The 23,500-nt window shown below is 36.9% G+C and overlaps 1 protein-coding gene across 2 annotated transcripts in view; it reads left to right on the top strand.

Moving 5' to 3' along the window:
- SBF2 (SET binding factor 2) overlaps window positions 1-23,500 on the top strand; it is a 521,490-nt gene that overhangs the window by 83,903 nt on the left and 414,087 nt on the right. For both annotated transcript variants that reach the window (XM_039244607.1, XM_039244608.1), the window contains exon 2: window positions 17,371-17,456. In XM_039244607.1, the coding sequence (XP_039100538.1) occupies window positions 17,371-17,456 (86 nt within the window). The remainder of the gene's footprint in view (window positions 1-17,370; window positions 17,457-23,500) is intronic.

Here is a 23,500-nt window from a genome sequence, read left to right as displayed (position 1 = left end):
TGTATAAAAATGCAACCGATTTCTGTACGTTGATTTTGTACCCTGCAACTTGGCTGAATTCTTGGATCAGTTCTAGTAGGCTTCTGGTGGAGTCTGTCGGGTTTTCGATGTAGAGTATCATGTCATCTGTGAAGAGTGAAAGTTTGACTTCCTCTTTGCCAATTCTGATGCCTTTGATTTCCTTGTGTTGTCTGATGGCTGATGCTAGGACTTCCAGCACTATGTTAAACGTCTTTTGGGTTTTCTATGAAGAGTATTATGCTATCTGTGAAGAGTGAGAGTTTGACTTCTTTCTTTGCCAGTTTGGATGCTTTTTATTTCATTTTGTTGTCTGATTGCTGAGGCTAGAACTTTCAGCACTATGCCAAACAACAGTGGTGAGAGTGGACATCCCTGTCATGTTCCTGATCTCAGGTGGAAAGGTCTCAATTTATTCCTTGAGGATGTTATTAACTGTGGTCCTTTCTCATATGACTTTTATGATGTTAAGGTATGCCCCTTCTATGCAGACTTTCTTGAGGGTTTTTATTATGAAATATGCTGTATTTTGTCAAATGCTTTCTGCATCTATTGACAGGATCATATGGTTCTTATCCTTTCTTCTATTAATGTGATTATCACGTTGATTGATTTATGAATATTGAATGAGTGCTGCAGCCCAGGAATGAATCCCACTTGATCATAGTGAATAATTCTTTTAATGTCATGTTGGTTTGCTAGTATCTTGTTGAGAATTTTTGCATCCATGTTCTTTAGAGATATTGGCCTGTAATTTTCCTTTAAAAGTGGGGTTTTTGTCTGGTTTGGGAATCAAGGTATTGCTGGCTTCATAAAATGAGCCTGGAAGCTTTCCTTCTGTTTCTGTTTTTTGGAACATCTTCAGAAGAATATGTATTAACTTTGTAATGTCTGGAGGAATTCCCCTGGGAAACCATCTAGCCCAGGACACTTATTTGTTGGAAGATTTTTGATAACTGATTCAATTTCTTCTCTGGCTGTGGGTCTGTTCAAATTTTCTGTTTCTTCCCTTTTGAATTTTGGTAGTGTGTGGGTGTCTAGCACTTCGTCCATTTCTTCTAGGTTGTCCAGTTTGTTGGCATATAATTTTTCATGGTATTCTCTAATAATTGTTTGTATTTCCATGGTATTGGTTGTGATGTCTTTTTCATTCATGATTTTATCAGTTGGGTCCTCTCTCTTTTCTTTTTGAGAAGCCTGGCTAGGGGCTTATCAGTTTGTTTATTCTTTCAAAATACCCGGTCTTAGATTCATTGATCTGTTCAACTGGTTTTTTTTGGGGGGGGAGGGTGAGGGGTTGGGATTCTGTATAGTTTAATTCTGCTCTAATCTTTTTTTCCCCTCTTCTACTGGCTTTGGGCTTTCTTTGCCACTGTCTTTCTAGTTCCTTTAGGTGTGAGGTTAGGTTGTATATTTGGGACCTTTCTTGCTTCTTCAGATGGGCCTGAATTGCAATGTTATTTTCTTCTTAGGACTGCCTTTGCTGTATCCCAGGGTATCTGGACTGTCATGTTTTCATTTTGATTTGCTTCCATATGTTTTTTAATTTCTTCTTTAATTTCCTGGTGTTCAGACCTCAGTACAGCTATGCTTGAGGGATGAGGGAAATCCTGGTCCCCCTGCTTCTCTGCCATCTTAACACCTCCTTCTAGGCAAAATTTAAAGAAGATATAGTTCTCTCAGATTGTCTTAACTCTGATAACAGAAGTATATAAACACCATTGCAATAAAAATAAAGAAAATTGTCTTCACTCTAAAAAGGTCTCTAACACCCTTTTCATTCAGATCAACCCTAGATACCCGTTCCTAGCCCTGGGCAAGTACTGATTTCCTTTCTATCACTATAGATTAGTCTCTTCTGCAATTTCATAGGAATGGAATTCTGTGGTATATAGTATTTTGTGTTTGCTTCTTAATTTTTAATTTCTTTTTCCATGTTTATTTATTTATTTTGAGAGAGAGAGAGCAAGTAGGGAGGGGCAGAAAGTGACAGGGGCAGAGAATCCTAAGCAGTGGGGCTTAGTCCCAATGTGGGGCACCAACTCATGAACAATGAGTTCATGACCTGAGTTGAAAGGAAGAGTCAGATGCTTAACTGACTGAGTCACCCAGGTGCTCCTGTGTTTGCTTCTTTTTCTCAAAATAATAGAGATTTATTCATGTTTTAGCATATATCAACAATTTTTTTCATTTAGTGGTGAATAATATTCCATTGTGTGGATATATTGCAATTTATTATTCATTTACCTGTTAGTGACCTGTTATTCATGATTTTTGATGCTATGGCATGTGGTATTTTTAATTTGTATTCCTACTATATAGAAATGCAATCAATATTTTTTATTATTTTATTTATTTCTGAGAGAATGAGAGAGAGAGAGAGTGAGAGACAGGGTGAGAAGGGGAGGGTCAGAGAGACAGGGAGACACAGAATCTGGAACAGGCTCCGGTCTCTGAGCTAGCTGTCAGCACAGAGCCTGACGCGGGCCTCGAACCCATGAACTGTGAGATCATGACCTGAGCTGATGTCGGATGCTTAACCGACTGAGCCACCCAGGGGCCCCCAATCAATATTTTTATACTACTACTTTTTGACATCTTGTTAAACTCATTTTTTCTAGTGCCTTTATAAAAATTTTCTAAAGAATTTTTATGAGTTTATAAATAAAGATACTTTTATTGCACTAGTTAGGACTTCAGTACAATGTTGAATAGTAGTCATGGTAATGGACATCCTTTTTTTTTTTTTTTTTAATTTATTTCTAGGAGAGAGAGAGAGAGAGAGAGAGACAGCATGAGCAGGGGAGGGTCAGAGAGAGAGGGAGTCACAGACTCTGAAACAGGCTCCAGGCTCTGAGCTGGCAGTCAGCACAGAACCCGACGCGGGGCTCGAACTCAGGAACCGCGAGATCATGATCTAAGCGAAAGTCGGACGCTTAACCGACTAAGCCACCCAGGCACCCCAGGACATACTTTTTTGAATCTTAGTATATAAACATTCAGTCTTTAACCATTGAGTATGATGTTAGCCACGACTTTTTTTTTTTTTTTTAATTTATTTCTAGGAGAGAGAGAGAGAGAGAGACAGCGTGAGCAGGGGAGGGTCAGAGAGAGAGGGAGTCACAGACTGAAACAGGCTTCAGGCTCTGAGCTGGCAGTCAGCGCAGAGCCCGACACGGGCCTCGAACCCACGAACCGGCGCGATCATGACCTAAGTGAAAGTCGGATGCTTAACCGACTAAGCCACCCAGGCGCCCCAGCCACGGCTTTTTATAAATATTATTTATCATAGAGGAAGTTGTATTTGTGCTTCAGTGAGTTTTTTTTTTTAAATCATGACTGCATATTACATCTTCACCCAATGCTTTTCTGCATTTATTGAGACAGTTATAAGGCTTTCCTTTTATTGTCTGTTAATATGATTTATTTATTGATTTTAATGGTAGTACCAGATTTTCTTGATTTCTGTAGCTTTTTTGTGTCTTTGAATCAAGAAGTGTAAGTCCTCTTCTGCTCAGCTTGATTCCACTCCTTGCAATTTCTCCAGTGTGGGAGCCTAGATTACTCCAACAATTTTAGTCCTTGTGGCAGAAGTATTGTCCTTGCTCTTCCATCTTCAGCTGCTCTTTTCAAATTGGCCATTCAGCTTTCCAGTGAATACTTGTTAGCTATTGTGGGTTTCTCTTGTTTTCATGTCTGCTGTTCTTAAACCAGTGTTGTTACTTCCTTCTTACTCCTGCACAGATGCTGATATTTTGGAGACTTTGTGGATGTTAGTAGTTTTTCTCCAATTGCAGTTATTTTTGGAGACACCTTTTCACCTAGTTTTGTTAGAAATGTTGTCCATGAGTATTTGGTTGTGTTATCTTTCTTTTTAAATTGTGATTAAAAACACATAACATAAAATTTACCTTCCAAAGTATTTTTTTATAGTTTATTGTCAAGTCAGTTTCCATATAACAACCAGTGCTCATCCTCACAAGTGCCCTCCTTCATGCCCATCACCCCCTTCCCCTCTCCTCCACACCCATCAACCCTCAGTTTGTTCTCAATATTCAAGAGTCTCTCATGGTTTGCTTCCCTCTCCCTAACTATTTTTCCCGTTCTCCTCCCCCATGATCCTCTGTTAAGTTTCTCCTGTTCCACATATGAGTGAAAACATACGGTATCTGTCCTTCTCTGCCTGACTTATTTCACTTAGCATAATTCCCTCATGTTCCATCCATGTTGCTACACATGGCCAGATTTCATTCCTTCTCATTGCCATGTAGTATTCCATTTTATAGATGAACCACATCTTCTTGATTTGTTTGTCAATTGATGGACATTTAGGCTCTTTCCATGATTTGGCTGTTGTTGAGAGTGCTGCTGTGAATATTGGGGTACATGTGCCCCTGTGCATCAGCACTCCTGTATCCCGTGAGTAAATTCCTAGCAGTGCTATTGCTGGGTCATGGGGGAGTTCTATTGTTAATTTTTTGAGGAACCTCCACACTGTTTTCCAGAGGGGCTGCACCAGTTTTACACTCCCACCAACAGTGTAGGAGGGTGCCTGTTTCTCCACATCCTCGCCAGCATCTAGAGTCCTCTGATTTGCTCATTTTAGCCACTCTGACCGATGTGAGGTGGTATCTCAGTATGGTTTTGATTTGTATTTCCCTGATGAGGAGGGATGCTGAGCATCGTTTCATGTGTCTGTTGGCCATCTGGATGTCCTCTTTGGAGAAGTGTCTGTTCACATCTTCTGCCCATTTCTTCACTGGATTATTTGCTTTTTGGGTGTGGAGTTTCGTGAGTTCATAGTAGATTTTGGATACTAGCCCTTTATCTGATATGTCATTTGCAACTATCTTTTCCCATTCTGTTGGTTGCCTATTAGATTTATGGATTGTTTCCTTTGCCATGCAGAAGCTTTTAATCTTGATGAGGTCCCAATAGTCCATTTTTGCTTTTGATTCCCTTGCCTGTGGAGATGTGTTGAGTAATAAATTGCTGCGGCTGAGGTCAAGGAGGTTGTTCCCTGCTTTTTCCTCTAAGGTTTTGATGGTTTCCTGTCTCATATTCAGGTCCTTCATCCATTTTGAGTTTATTTTTGTGTATGGTGTGAGAAAGTGGTCTAGTTTCATTCTTCTGCATGTTGCTATCCAGTTCTCCCAGCACCATCTGTTAAAGAGGCTGTCTTTTTTCCATTGGATACTCTTTCCTGCTTTTTCAAAGATTAATTAGCCATATGTTTGTGGGTCCAGTTATGGTTTCTCTATTCTATTCCATTGGTCTATGTGTCTGTTTTTCTGCCAATACCACACTGTCTTGGTGATTACAGCTTTGTAGTAGAGGCTAAAGTCTGGGATGGTGAAGCATCCCGCTTTGGTTTTCTTCTTCAATATTACTTTGGCAATTCGGGTCTTTTGTGGTTCCATACAAATTTTAGGATTGTTTGTTCTAGTTTAGAGAAGTATGATGGTGTAATTTTGATTTGGATTGCATTGAATGTGTAGATTGCTTTGGGTAGTTTTGACATTTTAACAATATTCTTCTGATCCATGAGCATGGAATGCTTTTCCATTTCTTTGTACCTCCCATCCAAAGTATTTTTAAGTGTATGGTGCGGTAGTGCTAACTACTATATGTTTACTATAGCACATTATTTTGCAACATATCGCTAGAACTTTTTCATCTTGCCAAACTGAATCTCTTTACCAACTGAACAACTCCCCTTATCACCTTTGCCCCCAGCCCCTGGCCATTACCGTTTACTTTCTGTTTCTAAGAGCTTGACTACTGTACATATGGCATTTAAATGGAATCATGCAGTATTTGTCTTTTTGTAATTGACTTACATTACTTAGCTCAAAGTCCTCAAAGTTCATCCATATAGCATATGACAAGATTTCCTTTTTTAAGGCTGAATAATATTCCATATTGTATATATATCACATTTTGTGTATCCATTCATCTGTTAATGGACATTTTGGTTACTTCCACCTCTGACAATTGTGAATAATGCTGCAGGGAACATGGATGTGCAAATATCTCTTTGAGATCCTGTATTCAGTTGTTTTGAATATATACCCAGATGTAGGGTTGCTGGATCATGTGGTAATTCTGTTTTGTTTATTTGTTTGTTTTTAAGGAACTTCCATACTGTTTTCCATAAGGGCTATACAATTTTACATTATAGCCAACAGTTCCCAAGGGTTCCAGTTTCTCTGCATCCTCTCTAATGTTTTTTATGTTCTGGAATCTTGATAGCAACCATTCTAATTTGTGTGAAGTGATACCTCATTGTGGTTTGGTTTTGCATTTTTTCAGTGATTAGTGATGCTGAACATCTTCTTATATGGTGTTGGCCATTTGTTATCTCTTCTTTGCAGAAGTGTCTTTTTTTTATTGGATTATTTGTTTTTTGTTATTGTTGTTAAGCTATAAGAATTCTTTATTTCATTAAAAAAATTTTTTTAATGTTTTATTTATTTCTGAGAGAGACAGCGTGAGCATGGGAGGGTCAGAGAGAGAGGGAAATACAGAATCTCAAACAGGCTTCAGGCTCTGAGCCAGCTGTCAGCAGAGCCCCACGCGGGGCTCGAACCCACAAACCATAAGATCGTGACCTGAGCTGAAGTTGGATGCTCACCTGAGTGAGCCACCCAGGCGCCCCTTCTTTATCTATTTCAAATATTAACCCCTTACCATGTGCAAATATTTTCTCCCACTCGACAGGATGCATTTCCTTGTGTTAATTGTTTCCCGTGTTGCACAGGAGTTTTTAGCTTTGATGTCTGTTTGCTTTTGTTGCTTGTGCTTTTGATGTCATATCTGAGATACTGTTACCAAATTCAATGCCATGAAGCTTTTTCCCTGTGCTTTCTTCTTAGGAATTTTATAGTTTCAGGTCTTAAAGTAGGTCTTCAATCAATTTTGAGTTAAGTTTTGTATATGGCATAAAATAAGGGTCCATCTTCATTCTATCATACGTGGGTATTTCAATTTTCCCAGTAGTATTTGCTAAAGAGCCTATTCTTTCCTCCTTGGCACCTTTGTTGAAGATCATTTGATTTTGTACATGAGGGCTCTCTATTCTGTTTTGTTGGTCTTTATATGTTTTCATACCAGTTCAGTTGTACTATTTTTATGCTGTCTGTTTTAATTAGTTAATTGAGGAATAGTTGATAGTATATTAGTTTTAGATGTACAATATAATGATTCAATATTTGTATTCATTTTTTTGGGAAGAGAATCTTTAAGTTTATTTATTTTGAGAGAGACAGAGAAGTGCAGGTTGGGGAGGGGCAGAGAGAGAGAGACAGAGAAACCCAGTGTACAATGACAGTGCAGAGCCTGACACAGGGCTCATGAAACTCATACTCATGAAACTTTGAGATTATGACCTGAGCCAAAACCAAGAGTCAGATGCTTAATCGACCAAGCCACCCAGGTGCCCCAATATTTATATTCATTGTGACATGATCACCACAATAAGTCTATTTCTTGTAAGAACTTTTAAGATTTACTGTCTTAGCAAGTTTCAGATACTTAATACAGTATTTTTAACTATAGTCACCATGCTGTACATTACATCTTCATGACTTATTTATTTTATAACTGGTGGTTTGTATCTTTTGACCCCCTTTACCCATTCTTCCCTTCCACCCCCCCAGCCTCTGGCAAATAATCCATTCTCTGTATCTGTGAGCTTGGTTTATTTTTTTAAATTCCACATATAATTAAGGTCATATGATATTTGTGTTTCTCTGACTTATTTTACTTATCATACTACCCTCAAGGTCTATCTATCTTATTGCAAATGGCAAGATTTCTTTCTTTTTATGGCTGAGTAATATTCCATCACTCACACACACACACTACATTTTCACTATCAGTTTATCTGCCAGTGGACACTCAGGTTGTTTCCATATCTTGGTCATTGCAAATAATGTTGCAGTGAACTTGGGTGTGCATATATTTTTTGAGTTAGTGTTTTTATTTTTTTCAGATAAATACCCTGAAGTGAAATTGTTGGGTCACAGGGTAGTTCTATTTTTAATTTTTTGAGGAAACTCCATATTGTTGTCCATAGTGGCTGCACCAGTTTACATTTCCACCAATAGTGCACAACATTTCTCTTATCTCCGTATCCTTGCCATTTCTTGTTAATTTTGTCTTTTTGAGGATAGTCATTCTGACAGGTTTGGGGGGATGTCTTGTTGTAGTTTTGATTTGTATTTTCCTGATGATTAGGGATGTTGAGCACCTTTTTATGTACCTATTGGCCATCTGTATGTGTTCGCAAGAATATCTGTTCTGATCCTCTGCCCATTTTTTTTTATATATATATTTTTATTTATTTCTAGGAGAGAGAGAGAGACAGTGTGAGCAGGGGAGGGTCAGAGAGAGAGGGAGTCACAGACTGAAACAGGCTCCAGGCTCTGAGCTGGCAGTCAGCACAGAGCCCGACGCAGGGCTCGAACCCACGAACCGTGAGATCATGACCTAAGTGAAAGTCGGACGCTTAACCGACTAAGCCACCCAGGCACCCCTGATCTTCTGCCCATTTTTAAATCAGATTGTTTTATTTAATTGAGTTGCATGAGTTTTTATATATATTAACCCCTTGTCAAACATAAGATTTGAAATATTTTCTCCCATTTGGTAGATTGCCTTTTTCATTTTCTTGATCATTTCCTTTGCTGTACAGATGCTTTTTAGTTTGACATAGTCCCAGTTGTTTATTTTTGTTGCCTTTGCTTTTGGTGTCAAATTTAAAACAAGTCATCATCAAGACTGATGTCAAGGAGCTTACTGTTTGCATTTTCTTCTAGGAGTTTTATGGTTTTACGTCTTATGTTTAAAGCTTTAATCCATTTTGAGTGGATTTTTATATATAGTGTAAGATGATGGCTGAGTTTCATTGTTTTTGTATGTAGCTGTCCAATTTTCCCTGCACCATTTACTGAAGAGAGTGTCCTTTTCCCATGGTATATTCTTGGCTCCTTTGTTGTCAATTAATTGACCAGGTATGCAAAGGTTTATTTTTGGGTTCTTCATTCTATTCTGTTTCATTGATCTATATGTCTGTTTTTATGCCAGTACCATTCTGTTTTGATTACTATAGCTTTGTAATATAGTTTGAAATCAGGGAGTGTGATGCCTCTAGCTTTGTTCTTTCTAATGATAACTTTGCCTATTTGAGATCTTTTGTGGTTTCATACAAATTTTAGGATCATTCGTTCTATTTCTGTGGAAAGTGCCATTGGAATTTTGATAGGTATTGCATTGAATCTGTGGATTACTTTGGGTAGTTTGGACATTACAACAATATTAATTCTTCCAGTTAATATGAACTATATATTCTATTTATTTGTGTCTTCTTTAATTTCTTTTATCAGTGTCGTGTACTTTTCAGTGTATAGGTCTTTTATTCCCCTGATTAAATTTATTCTTAGATGTTTTATTCTCTTTGATGTAATTGTAAATGACATTATTTCCCTCATTTCTCTTTCCAGTAGTTTTTAAATTAGTGTATAGAAATGCAATTGATTAACTTTTTAAAAATGTTTATTTATTTTTGAGAGAAAGAGTGTGAACAGGGGAGGAGCAGAGAGGGAGACAGAATCTGAAGCAGTCTCCAGCTGCTGACAGCTCAGAGCCTGACACAGGGCTTGAACTCGTGAACTGTGATATCATGACCTGAGCCAAAGTCACACACTTAGCTGACTGAGCCACCTGGGTCTGAAATGCAGTAGATTTTTATGTATTGATTTTGTATCCTGTAACTTTTACTGGATTTAATTAGTTCTTTATTTATTTTGAGAGAAAGAGAGTGAGCATGTGTGCTGGAGTGGGGGGGGGCGGCAGAGGGAAAGAGAGGGAATCTTAAGCAGGCTTATTGCCCAGCAGGGACCCTGGTGCGGGGCTCAATCTTAATGACAATAAGATCAGGATCTGAGCCAAAAATCAAGAGTTGGAAGTATAACCTAATGAGCCATCCAGGTGTCCCTGAGTTTGTTAATTAGTTCTAACATTTTTTGCTGGAGTTTTTAATGTTTTCTATATATAATATGTCATTTACAAATAGTAACCATTTTACTTCTTTACCAATTTTGATGCCTTTTCTTTTTTTTCTTTTTTCTTGCCTGATTTCTCTGGCTAGGACTTCCAATACTGTGTTGAGTGAAAATGGCAAGGGCGGGCATCCTCGTCTTGTTTATAATCTTGGAGGAAAAGCTTTCAGCTTTTCACTGTTGAGTATGCTTTTAGCTGTGGGATTGTCATATATGGCCTTTATTATGTTGAGGTACATTTCCTCTATACCTTATTAAGAATTTTTATCATAAATAGTTGTTGAAAGGATCTTATTCGACTTGTACTGTAAAGTTTGTATCCTTTTACCAATCTTTCCCTATTTTCCCCTGCCCCCCAGTATAATGCTAAGTGAAAAAGGGAAAGACAGAGAAAGACAAATACCCTGTATTATTAATAGAGCTAAAGAAACTTTTGTCTTTGCATGTAAATAATAATAAATTTACTTTGCAGTGTGTTAGCCAGAGAGTCCATACCTAAATTGCCACAAATTTTCATGAATATCTTTGCAGTATTAAGTGAACTGATTATAAAGTTTGCTATGTGTATAAATCATCTAAAAAAACCCAAAGTCATCGTGAGAAGAAATATTCATCCTGTACTTTTAGACAATTTTGAATTGCTTTTTAAGTCATGAAGGAATGTCCACTTTTATGATTGTTCTTTTGGGTACTCCCTTACTTATTTTTAATTTGGATTCTTGAAAGCTTGTATTTCTCATCTTTGGGTTTAAATGACGCTGCTATTATATCAAAATAGAAATAAGCAATATCTCTGTTCCAAAACTTGGAGTTTTTTAGTTTGGAATTTTTTGGTCTGTCTCTGATTTCATTAGACTCATGACCTGATTTCTAAACAATACCATTTTCTTTCCTAATCTTTACTCAAATGTTGTTATACTGGGCCTACATCTGCCTTTTTATTTGCATTTCAAAAACCTCAAGTCCTAAATAGTCTCACAGCAAGTTTTATCCTTTTTTCCTTAGCACCTAAAACAAAGATTAGCACATTAACACAAGTGTTATTGCTGAATCAATGAATTTCTGTAATAGTGTACTTGCCAACTTTTCTGGATTTGTTCTCTTACCATTCTGTGTGGTTTTCCAGACCAGAAAAATTGGTAGCTTGTCCACAGGTATTACCAGTGCTTTCTGTGCAAATTATTCTGTTTTTTTTTTTTTAATGTTTTATTTATTTCTAGGAGAGAGACAGAGAGAGAGACAGCGTGAGCAGGGGAGGGTCAGAGAGAGAGGGAGTCATAGACTGAACCAGGCTCCAGGCTCTGAGCTGGCAGTCAGCACAGAGCCCGACGTGGGGCACGAACCCACGAACCGCGAGATCATGACCTAAGCGAAAGTCGGACGCTTAACCGACTAAGCCACCCAGGCGCCCCTGGTTTTGTTTTTGTTTTTTTTTTATAGATGTCATTCTTAGAAAGTTCTTCCTTTATGTTGACTCAAAAATAAGGCCTTTGAATTATATCTTTGGCTCTATTCTATTCTGTCTTTCATGTAATAGCTCTTCTGATATTTGGGACACCGTATTCTCATATGTGCAGCTACTTTTCTTTTTAAGTTTTCTTACTAAATCTTTTAATGTATTTGTTTCCAGACCTTTTACCAGTTTGAAAGAAGTTGATCTATCATGGTGCTTGTTAAAAGGTATTCTAGTTTGGATTCTTTTGTGACAAATAATGCAGACCTATTCTAGCCTAAGAGGGAAGGAGATTGTAAAAATACCTTAGAAGTTTGATGACAGGCATTACACTCTGCCACCGTTTACTAGAGGTAGAACTTGGCTGTACAGCTTTTCTCTGTGGCATTTGCTTCTTTCTACATTTGTGTATACTCTTAATATATTTCTACTGGCAAGTCTGCCTAGAGTTTCTGCTGTTCTGTAACTTTAGTTTTACACATGACCCCCTGTGGTTGCCTGACCTTTCTCTACATCATAGCAAGTCTTGGTACTATTTTTTTTTTTTTTTTACTGCTTTGGTCTCTCTCTCTCTCTCTCTCTCTTTTTTTTTTCTATTCAAAATTCCCTAGCAGAAGAATACTTTTTGTCTAGGATACTTTTTATGGCCAGGTCATTCTGGTCATAAGTTGCTTGCCAGTTTATAGATGCCCTTGCTCACCTAATAGTCCTATTCATTTTTTCAACAAGTATTTTATTAAGTATCTAATAAATACCAGGAATTATCCTAAGTGCATAGGATAGATCAGGTAAACAAAGCAAGCCAAAAATCATTGTTTTCATTCTACAGAGATGATATAGACAAGTAAAAGTAAATAAAACCAAATAAAGGATTTAGTAATTTTCTGGCTGGTGAGAGGAGTGGCAGGATTGTATGCTTTTGAATGTGACTGCTGCCCTTCCTTGAACAGTGAGTGATTCCATTTTTTTTATAGAAGAGGATGTGAGCAGATGGACATCATAAAACAAAAGTCAGTGTAGACATTCTCTGATCTTGTTGAGATAAACATATCATAGAAAAGGATTTAGTGAATTATGTATTAGGGTAGCATCTCTCAAAGTTCAAAGCCTGTATTAAACCAAGCAGTATATACTTTGTAGATCTATAAGCACACACAGAAGGCACTCAAATAACTAATTTTTGTCATTTGTTACAAACAACGAATATCAAGCATCCTGTTTTGTATAGAGCAGAGTATTACATTATTCCACTTAATTGATCTCTACTCAATCAGTAGTCGGCAGATATACGTCTTCCTTATAACTACCGGCATTGCCACACCTATAGTATACTAGTTAGCAACCCTGGAGAATACTGTTGGGCTCTTCTGGAGTCACTGGCCAAAGATAGAACAGTCACTTTGTCAGGGGGGTGATAGATGGTTGGATCACCCAGGGTCACTTGCAAATCCTTGTGGCTGAGCTGGGTAGCCCGAAAGCCGTACCAGGACCCAGGGGAAAGTGGGTTACCAAATATAAAGGAGGAGAAAAGTATGCCTGACCACACCAGTATTTCCTCACACTTCCTAAATTTGTTTTGGGCAGTTTGTGTAGCGTATATACTTATTTTTTCAAAGAAACCTACTTCCAAATGTGCTGGTGTCCTGCTGAGCATCCCCCTTTTAATATATTAACTACATTTAATCATCATAATTCTATTTTTTTAAGAGAGAGAGAGAAAGAAAGAATGTATGCAAGCAGGGAAAGGGCAGAGGGAGGGAGGGAGGGGGAGAGAGAGAGAGAGAGAGAGAGAGACAGAATCCTAAGCGGGTTCTACACCCAGTGTGAGCTCTCTGTGGGACTCGATCTCATGACTGTGAGATCGTGACCTGAGCTGAAATCAAGAATCAGACATTTACCCAGCTGAGCCACCCAGGTGCCCCTAGTCATCATAATTCTTAATTTACAGTAGGAGAGTAGGGACTGGGAAAAAAAACATGAAGACACTGATTAATAACTTCCCTCTCCTTTTCCAGTTTAGCAGTGGACAGTGCAGTGGAAAGTCACAATTTTGTCTACCTAATACTTTTCCTTTCTAAGTAGTAGTCCCTTTTCTTTTCAGGAGTTTCTTCCTCTCTCTTTGCAATAACTCAGCCCCATCTAATATGCAGTGCCAATAAAAGCTGCTTCCATAGCAACTCAGATTGATATGGCATACTTCATTTCTGGACATAAGGATCAGTCCACAGTGAACATCTGACTCTAGAAGACTCTTCCCTCACTATGGCTTATTCCCCAGTGTAAAATGCCACCTTCTCAGCTTTATTAAATATAGCTTGTATTGCCTGAAAGAATAAGTGTCAGGTAAAATATATAAGTTAGAAAAAGGAGTTTAAATATTCAGACTAAATGCTTACAAATAAAGAAACAAGAATCAGAAAATGTTTGTTTACTTTTAGTATAGTACTTTCATTAAGTTACTCAAAAGTTGGTTGTTGCAGCAGTTTTTATATTTGATATTTGGAAACCAAATTATTGTAGCTCTTTTCACATTTTATTTATAGTGAAATATTATTTTACCATTTTCTTTAAAAAATTTTTAATGTTTATTCATTTTTGGGGGGCGGAGGGACAGTGAGAGAGAGAGAGAGAGAGAGAGAGAGAGAGAGAGAGAATCCAAAGCGGGCTCCAGGCTCTGAGCTGTCAGCACAGAGCCCAGTGTGGAACTCACACCCACAAACCGTGAGATCATGACCTGAGCTGAAGTTAGACGCTTAACCGACAGAGCTAACCAGGTGCCCCTATTTTTCCATTTTTATTTGTCATTTTCTAACGTAATTTCCATTTCAAATAACATTATCATATAACTGAAAGTCATTGCACTCACAAGTCATATTTCTATGCACATTTAGAAATGTTATATCAGTATTTCAAAACTGAGCTTTCATGTTATATCATGCATATCATTTTAAAATCAGTAAATATATTGCTTTTGGAGAACTTTTGAAAGTTATGCTGCTGCCAAAGAAGAACTTTTAATTTGTTTATTTTTTTCATTAAATTTTTTTCAATATTTATTTATTTTTGAGAGACAGTTGAAGCATGAGCAGGGGAGGGGAAGAGAGAGGGAGACACAGAATCTGAAACAGGCTCCAGCTTCTGAGCTGTCAGCACAGAGCTTGCACTCACAAGCCATGAGATCATGATCTAACCCGAAGTCGGATGCTTGACCGACTGAGCCATCCAGGTGCCCTCAAAGAAGAACTAATTGGCAGTAATTAAAACAAAATTTTAAAATAACTATTGTTATTAAGAATGTAGTAAAAATGCCAGTTTTATTCTTAAAGAATTTACACAATGGGGGCGCCTGGGTGGCTTAGTTGATTGAGTGTCCGACTCTTGACTTGATCCCAGGGTTGTGGGATTGAGCCCTGTGTTGGGCTCTGTACTGAACATGGAGCCTGCTTAAGATTCTCTCTCTGCCTCTGCCCCTCTTCCCTTCTTATGCTCTCTTGGTCTTTCTAAAATAAAATAAACTTACGTCTCTCTAAGATAAAATAAACTTAAGTTAAAAAAAAAAATAATTTCCTGAGTATAAAAAGACTGTTGAATATCTTTCTGGTGGGCCCTATGGCTTTGTGTTAGTTTTAAAATTTTTCATTCTCTTTGACCTGGTAGTTGTACATCTAAGAATTTTTCTGGGGAAAAGGGAGACTAGGGTAAAGATTTATATTGAAAACTGCTTTTTATAGCATTGTTTATAATAATAAGTGGAAAATATGTTTAACATCAAAAGCTCATTGTAAAATATCAAGTAATAAATTAATAGATAAAGCTACGTTTTAGTAAGATCTCAATTCTGTAGGAAAAATACACGTGCATAAAAAGTCTGAGATAAAATAGTCTAATATATTAACAGTAATTGTCTCCACCTGTGGGATTATGGGTAATTTCTTCTTTATATTTTTATGCATTTAAATTTTTTCTGTAGTTACCATTTTTATTTTCATAATTAGTAAAAATTAATATGATAAAATATTTCTTGAGCCTAATGTACATTAGCTATCACTCTCAGCTGAATAAGTAGTGTATGGACACCTTATTAAATATGATTAGATAGATAATGTGCATTTATTTCTCTTTGAAAAGACAGGGAGATGTGAGCTGAAAATAATTCTGTCACTATTAACAAATTTATTAAAATAAACATTTAACTCAGTATGAATAAGTGCCAGGCATTCAGTATGCTCTGTGCTTGAGGATACAAAGATGGTACTGAAAGAAAAAAGCTTGTTGTCACTTCTCTTAGAAAGTTTTCCATAGTGTTTTCTGGTATGCTGAGTTAGGTTCCCTTCTCTCCTCATGCTTACCAGGATATACTCATTATCAGTTTATCTGTTTCTCCTAATAATTGTGAGTTTCTTGAGGATAGAGGCCATGTCTTTTTCATATGTGTATCTCCAGGACCTAACAATTTGTTGAGTTAGGTCTTTTTGACATGTCAGAAGTGGTTTTGTTTGAAGTGGACTTTGAAAAAATGAGTGCCTGTGATAAACTATTTTTAATTTAGTTTACCTTTAATGAAATCCTTCATTCCCCTGTAATGATGGATATATGAGGAGTTACTGTACTGCAGCAGTTTATTTAGTTGAGAATGTTTTCATTTTACGTTTTTCAAATGTGACCTCATTTTTAGAACACAGTACTGAGCTGTTCAGTTAAATGAATTTAACTTTTTAAAAATCTTTTAAAGTTAAAACTTTGGCCATGAAGTGATTGATCTCTAGGTGAGGGCCAAGGGGGAATTTGAGTTCATAGAGAGAGGGTAAGAGATGATAGTAGATGACTGTTAAAAAAAAATAACAAATTGAATCAGGTGTAAAGGCCCCCTTAGGTGTACAAATAATCAGAATGTTTCTTTTACTTCACAGTGAACTGGGACAACATGTAAAATATGCAAGCACCTGAAGCCCTTTAAGAAGTAGAGCAAAAAAGCAGTTTAGATCTAACGTGTACTTTCCATCCCTAAATTACTCACAGATTGTATTTCCAGTGTTAAATTATAAGTTGATCCATTCTTTAGAATCATAGGATGATTGTATAACAACAGTGTCTTATAGGCAGGTGGTTTTCAACCAGGGGTAATTTTGCCCCCTCCTCCCAAGACATTTGGCAATGTCTGGAGATATTTTTGGTTGTAGGGACTTGGGGGTGATGGTAGTGATAGTGGTTTGAGACTAAGGATGCTGGTAAACTAAATATCATATAATACATAGGACAGGCCTTCCCTGCCCCAACATAAAACAAAGGATTATCTGGCCCAAAATGCCAATAGTGCTGATGTTGAGAAACCCTACTTAGACATTTGCAAGTTCTCAGCCCACTCAAAAAATCTTTATTTTACCTGTAATAGTGTTTATATTTATATACTCCATAACTGAAGCTTAGTGCTAACAGTACCATTTCATTTACTACTTAAGATTACTTTGTCTCCCTAGAAGAGTTTTTTTTTTTTTAATTTACTTATTTATTTATTTTTAAAGTTTCAACTATAGATACTATGAAGATTGCTTTACTTACTGGGAACAGGGGCAGTTCTACCATGGTATAGTAGAGGCTTTACTAGATTTCAATGTCTCTGCTTATTTTTCTGAGCTTTTCATATGTGTCAATCTTTTGAAAATCTCTAGGGTAGAGATTGCTTGTTATTTCAGTATTATGTTTAGAAGGTAAATACTTTCATACCCTGTAAAACTTTAGAACATTTAATATATTGATGTATTCAACAAATATTCATTTATAAATAAGGATTAATATAATGAGTATTATATAGCTAATATACTTTGATTTTGTTAATAGGGTCAGGAGCAGGTCTGGGGAAAATAATCCAGAGATTTCCACAGAAGGACTGGGATGATACTCCTTTTCCACAGGGAATTGAATTGGTAAGTTGGTGTTGCTTTATTGTACTTTTATAATGATACTTTTCTTTTTATGTTACATTTGTGGTTATATTTATATTATAGTTTCTGTTAAATAATTTGGTGATTTAACTGTAACAGATTACTAGAAATAATCATTAGATTATTAGTGATTATTAGTAATCACTAGATTACTCAAGTGCAGTTACTTTTGAATATATTGATTCTGAAGTACCTGTTTTGCTGTCCTTTTCCCATGTAAGCTTCTTTCTAATATTAAAGATGAAATTGATTATCTTTCTGTACATGGAAGCTGAAAAATTCCTCTGCTTCTTTAGTCAAAATTATAGCCGAGTAACTTCAGTGATAGTGTGGCACTAAACAAATACTTACATTTTTGTCTGAAAAATTGCAGGTTATTGTTCTGATAAAAACTAAGCAGAAACAAAACTTTTCTCCCCCCTAAAGATAGGTTTAACGATCACCAGTCATATTTAGTTTGGTCTTGAAATCACAAATCTGAGTTCTTTTTAGCTACACAGTCTGCAGATTGCTTCATAGTAGTGGAATTCAACTGCTTTATTTTTGTCACTCATTTTAAAGGAATTTAATAATTGAGCATAATTTTGAAGGCCAGGACATTCTATCTGATGATGGATCTATGGTGGTAAAATGAGGGACTGGAAAGATGAAACTAAAGTATTTGGCAATATGGCTATAAAGTTTTGTTGTCCAACATAGTGGAGTGTGGGTGTGTGTATGTATGTATCTATATTGTGTGATTGAATACATATACATACATACACACATATGAGAACTGTTCTGTTTTTTAAATGTTTATGTATGTATATATGTATATGTGTATGTATGTATGTATTTTTTAAAATATTTTTATTTATTTCTAGGAGAGAGAGAGAGAGACAGCGTGAGCAGGGGAGGGTCAGAGAGAGAGGGAGATACGGACTCTGAAACAGGCTCCAGGCTCTGAGCTGGCAGTCGGCACAGAGCCCGACGTGGGGCTCGAACCCACGAACCGCGAGATCATGACCTAAGCGAAAGTCGACGCTTAACCGACTAAGCCACCCAGGCGCCCTGTATTTAATTTATTTTTGAGAGAGACAGAGCACGAGTGGTGAAGGGACAGAGAAAGACGGAGACAGAATCTGAAGCAGACTCCAGTCTCTGAGCTGTCAACACAGAGCCCAACATGGGGCCCAAACTCATGAACCGTGAGATCATGACCTGAGCCAAAGTTGGACGCTTAACTGACTGAGCCACCCAGGTGCCCCGAGAAGTGTTCTTTAAAGTAGTTCTTGTTGAGAGAACATTTGGTATGACTTGATAGCGAAGAGTGCAGACTCTGGAGGAGACTGCCTAGCTTGAAGTCTCAGATATGTGGTGTGATTTTAGAAGAGTTACTTAATTTCTTTGAGCAGCAGCGTCTTCATCTATAAAGTGAGGATAATGCAATACTAATCTCATAGGGTGTTGTAAAGATAAAATGGGAAAAATATAGAAAATACTGAGAACAATGGCTTCCATAAAGTAAGTGGAAGTAGTTTACTCAGTAAATCAAGTAACTTATTGATAATGATGGTGATGATTGTTATTGCTGTCATTGTTAATGTTTGTTTGCCATCTTAGAGCATCTCCCTTTCCTTCCCCAAATCCCTCAGCAGAATTGTTCACTCTCTTACTATCATGGGTCAGAAATACCCATCAGGAATAAAAGTGATGTTGAAAATTGTGCATTTTCTCATTCTAGCTAATGGCTCTTGATTTCTGTTTACAGAGGATGAAAGATACATTGCTGAATGCTTAACTTCAATTGTTACAAAACTGTATAAAGAGCCCTGTAGGTTCTGTAGACACACAGAAAGAGCAAGTCTGAAAGTTTGGCATTGAAAAATAGGGGAAGAATGTGAGGATCTAAGGAAAAGTAACCTTTTGGAGAGCGCCTTGTATTTCTTTCTCTTCTTTCCCACATGCCTAAAAATACTTGTAATTGGCCTTGTGGTGTGGATAACCAGGTATTTGCACTATTAAAACTTTTAAGCCCTGCTTCAGCATCCCTTTTAGTAATGACTGAAAGTGGAAAATTTTAGTGCTAGGGACCATTGAGAACTCTTGTGAGTTCTTACCATTCCTCACATCAAAGTGTGGTGGGATAAATTATATTAGTTGGACCGTGTGAACAGTAAGCCACTGTCATAAATTTCAAGAACAACAGACATTATTGGAGGTATTAGCTGTGACTGGGAAGGGATTATTTTTGTGCTTCAAAAGCCAGGGGAATGGATACTGTGATGTTCCTGATGTTTTCCCAGTATTGAGAGAGAGATACACATATTGATTTCACTAACCTAATAAATGATATTTTTCCTTTGTGTGACAGATACTCCCATGTTCAAGTGCTATCAATGTATCTCTAATAGCAAGTAGAGTCATGTGCTGATGACTGGTGAAGTAGAGGTGCTAAGAGTTTAGATAGATCTTTTTCTTACCTAACAGTTGCCTAGATGATGTCTTGGCTGATTCTTAGCAAAGCATTTCAAGAATTTTTTGTGGTAGACTAATATATAAAGACTGTTTTATCTAATGGATTACACTGGATTTTTTTTTCCCCTTTTAATTTTTTCATTATTGAAAGCAATTCCAATACTCTAATGTCAATTGTGCTTTGTCAGGTACAAAATAAATTTGTTTACCTAACCTCTATTAAAGCTCATTTTATTTTATTTATTTTATTTTCTTAAATAGTTCATTGTCAGGCTGGTTTCCATACAACACCCAGTGCTCATCCCCACAAGTGCCCTCCTCCATGCCCATCACTCCCCTTCTTCTCTCCCCCACCCCCATCAGCCCTCAGTTTGTTCTCAGCATTCAAGAGTCTCTCATGGTTTGCCTCCCTCCCTCTCCCCTACTATTTTTCCCCTTCTCATCCCACATGGTCCTCCATTAAGTTCCTCCTAATCCACCTATACTTGCAGACATATGGAATCTGTTCTTCTCTGCCTGACTTATTTCGCTCAGCATCACACCCTCAAGTTCTATCCATGTTGCTATACATGGCCAGATTTCCTCCTTTCTCATTGCCATGTAGTATTCCATTGTATAGATAAACCACATCTTCTTGATCCATTCATCAGTTGATGGACACTTGGGCTCTTTCCATGTTTTGGCTATTGTTGAGAGTGCTGTAAAGCTAATTTTAAAAACAGAATCATTAACTTAAATTATTATTGTCCTTTTATTATTTATTGCTTTGTGCTATGAATGATATATTAGAGCCATGCAACTATTCTGCATTTAAATAGCAACAACTTGAATAACTGTCAAATACTGTGTAATCTAATATAACTCCTGTAGCATCAAGACCACATATAGGCCTGATAAAATTTTTTTCCAATTGAAGGTGATCTGGCTCAGATCCTAAGTGGTTAGTTGATGCCAGGGTGATAGTGACCCTTTCCCCATAATTTATAGGGAAAAAAATGTTAGCTCTTCTGAGGAGGTGGAACAACTTTTAGCATGTAACATTAATGTTAGTATCTAACAGTTGTATAGGATTGACAGACTATGATTAACTCACATACACTGGATGATTGATGGTAGTAAATCTAATTTACAGATAAGTAAACTGAGGATTAGGAATTTAAAACAGTTTCACTTAGCTCTAACAGCTAAAATGTAGCACAGCTAGGATTTAAGTCTGTTACCACATGAAATGCTGACTCAGTTTCAGCCAAAATCTGAGAATATTCTGAGAGTGACACTTTAAACTGTGGGTAGCATTTGTATTTTAGTGTAAATGCAGGATCTGCAAACAGCGTTCTATAATTTTGAAGAATCGAAGTTCAGCAATGTTAAAAGAATGCTGTGTTGTTAGATAGAAACCAGCTTCACATATTTATTTTGCCTGAGGACAAATCTGGGTTCAGAGCATAATATTATATTGAAATTATTTTCTGTTGCCACTTCTCTTCTCCAGACAGCATATATTTGTTGTATATAAATCTAAATGACAAATTATTGTGTTTAGCCTGAAGACTAAACTTTATTACTGTGGGAAAGGATTTTAGATATCCATTCACTAATAAGTCAAAACCCAAATTTAATTTAGAGGATACTGAATTTGTTCTTTCTGTTTTTATGTAAAGACTTTGACCCCCCCTTTACCCCTCTTTTCTTCTGTTGAGAAATGCTGGACTTTAATTTGAATGGATTTTAAAAATAAAAATATGAAAATAAGCTAAACCAAACATAATGACTGCTTTTCCAATTCTGAGATATTTTTATCTTTTTCTTGTGCTTTTTAGGCATACATGGAAACCACAGACAGTTATATAAATAAAATTTCAGTTAATTTTAGTGACAGTATTTCAAAGAAAATTTAAGAATTGTTTTGCAGAGGCATTCTATGGCCGACAATCTATTTCTGATTATGGGAGCAAATGTTTTTATTGGCTAGGGTTTGGACATCAGCAAAATAGTATTGTTTTGGCACTATGTCTTTTTAAAGATGCCCTGTTTCAGAAGTGAATCCTTTTGTATTATATTCAGAATATATGTCATATTCTTCACTAGGGAATGCCTGCACTGAGGCATTTGTAGAGCTATCTACTTAAAAAAAATTGTTTTTAAATGTTTATTTGGTTTTGAGAGTGAGATAGAGAGACAGAGCATAAGCTGGGAAGAGGCAGAGAGAGAGAGAGAGACACTGAATCCGAAGCAGGCTCCAGGCTCTGAGCTGTCAGCACAGAGCCTGACACGAGGCTCGAACCCACAAACTGTGAGATCATGACCCAGCCTAAGTCGGACACTTAACTGACAAGCCACCCAGGTGCCCCGAGCTATCTCTCTTTTTAGAAGAATAAAATACTGTGATAAAAAAAAAAAAAAAGTAGCTTGAGTAAAAGAGTAAGAGATATTTAGTTAGAATTTCTATGTTTCATATTGGTAAAAAAATTAGTTCAGTTATTAAAATATGGACTGGTGATTTGACTACCTTCAATATGGATCCAGTTTTCTGTAATTGTTAAGTATAGATTGGAGAGAAGAGGATTGTTGTGTGTGCAATAATCTGCAGTTTTAACGTAGGAGAAGTAACCTTAGTATAGGATGCTATATGTGGGCAGAGAAGTAAGTATAAGTACCATGTAATGCTTTAATTCTTTAAGCTGTTTAGAATGTACTGAACACAACAAATGGGATAGTAGTTGTCCATTTGACCTAGATATAAATACTGTGTGGTCAGGGAACCGAGTGTAGAAGTGATGGAAGAGAATATTCTTTCTCCTTTGTAGTGGAGTATACATGAAAGGAGAATGAGAAAGGTAGTGAACCTATTGGATGATGGAATTAGGGTTCACAAATATTTTATTTAGTTCTTTTTAAGTAATCTCTACATCTAACATGGGGTTTGAGTTGACAACCCTGAGATCAAGAGTCGCATGCTTCACCAACTGAGCTAGCTAGGCACTCTAGGGTTCATGAAGATTTTAAAGCACTGGAGTTATAGGCTATTAGCTAAGAAGATGAAATCTGGGACACTAGGGGAAAAAATGTAGATTTCTGCATGTGAGTGTGAAAAGCCAGCAGTATAAGTAATTATTTAGAATAAAGATGGGCAGGATGATTTTCCAGTGAGAGAGAGAGTTGAGAAATACACAAAGACATCTAAAAATAAAAAATATATAATTGTAAAAGATACTTCTGAAAGATACTGTAGGTAGTGTCCAAAGTCACTGCAGGGTGTCCAAAGCTGACGTAGGGTGCTTGGTGATGAATTCAGTTTAAAGATGGTATAAAAGCACCCTAGAGGAGAAAGCAGGAAACAACCTCCTTGACCTCCACCACACCAACTTCTTACTTGACACATCCCCAAAAGCAAGGGAATCGAGAGCAAAAATAAACAGTTGGGACCTCATCAAGATTAAAAGCTTCTGCACAGCCAAGGAAACAACCCAGAAAATTAATAGGCAACCAACGGAATGGGAAAAGATAGTTGCAAATGACATATCAGATAAAGGGTTAATATCCAGAATCTATAAGGAACTCACCAAACT

Source organism: Hyaena hyaena, unplaced genomic scaffold (genome assembly GCF_003009895.1).
Source record: "Hyaena hyaena isolate Hyena2069 unplaced genomic scaffold, ASM300989v1 scaffold_245, whole genome shotgun sequence".
Taxonomy (NCBI): Eukaryota; Metazoa; Chordata; class Mammalia; order Carnivora; family Hyaenidae; genus Hyaena; species Hyaena hyaena.
This window is presented reverse-complemented; position numbering and strand designations above follow the sequence as displayed.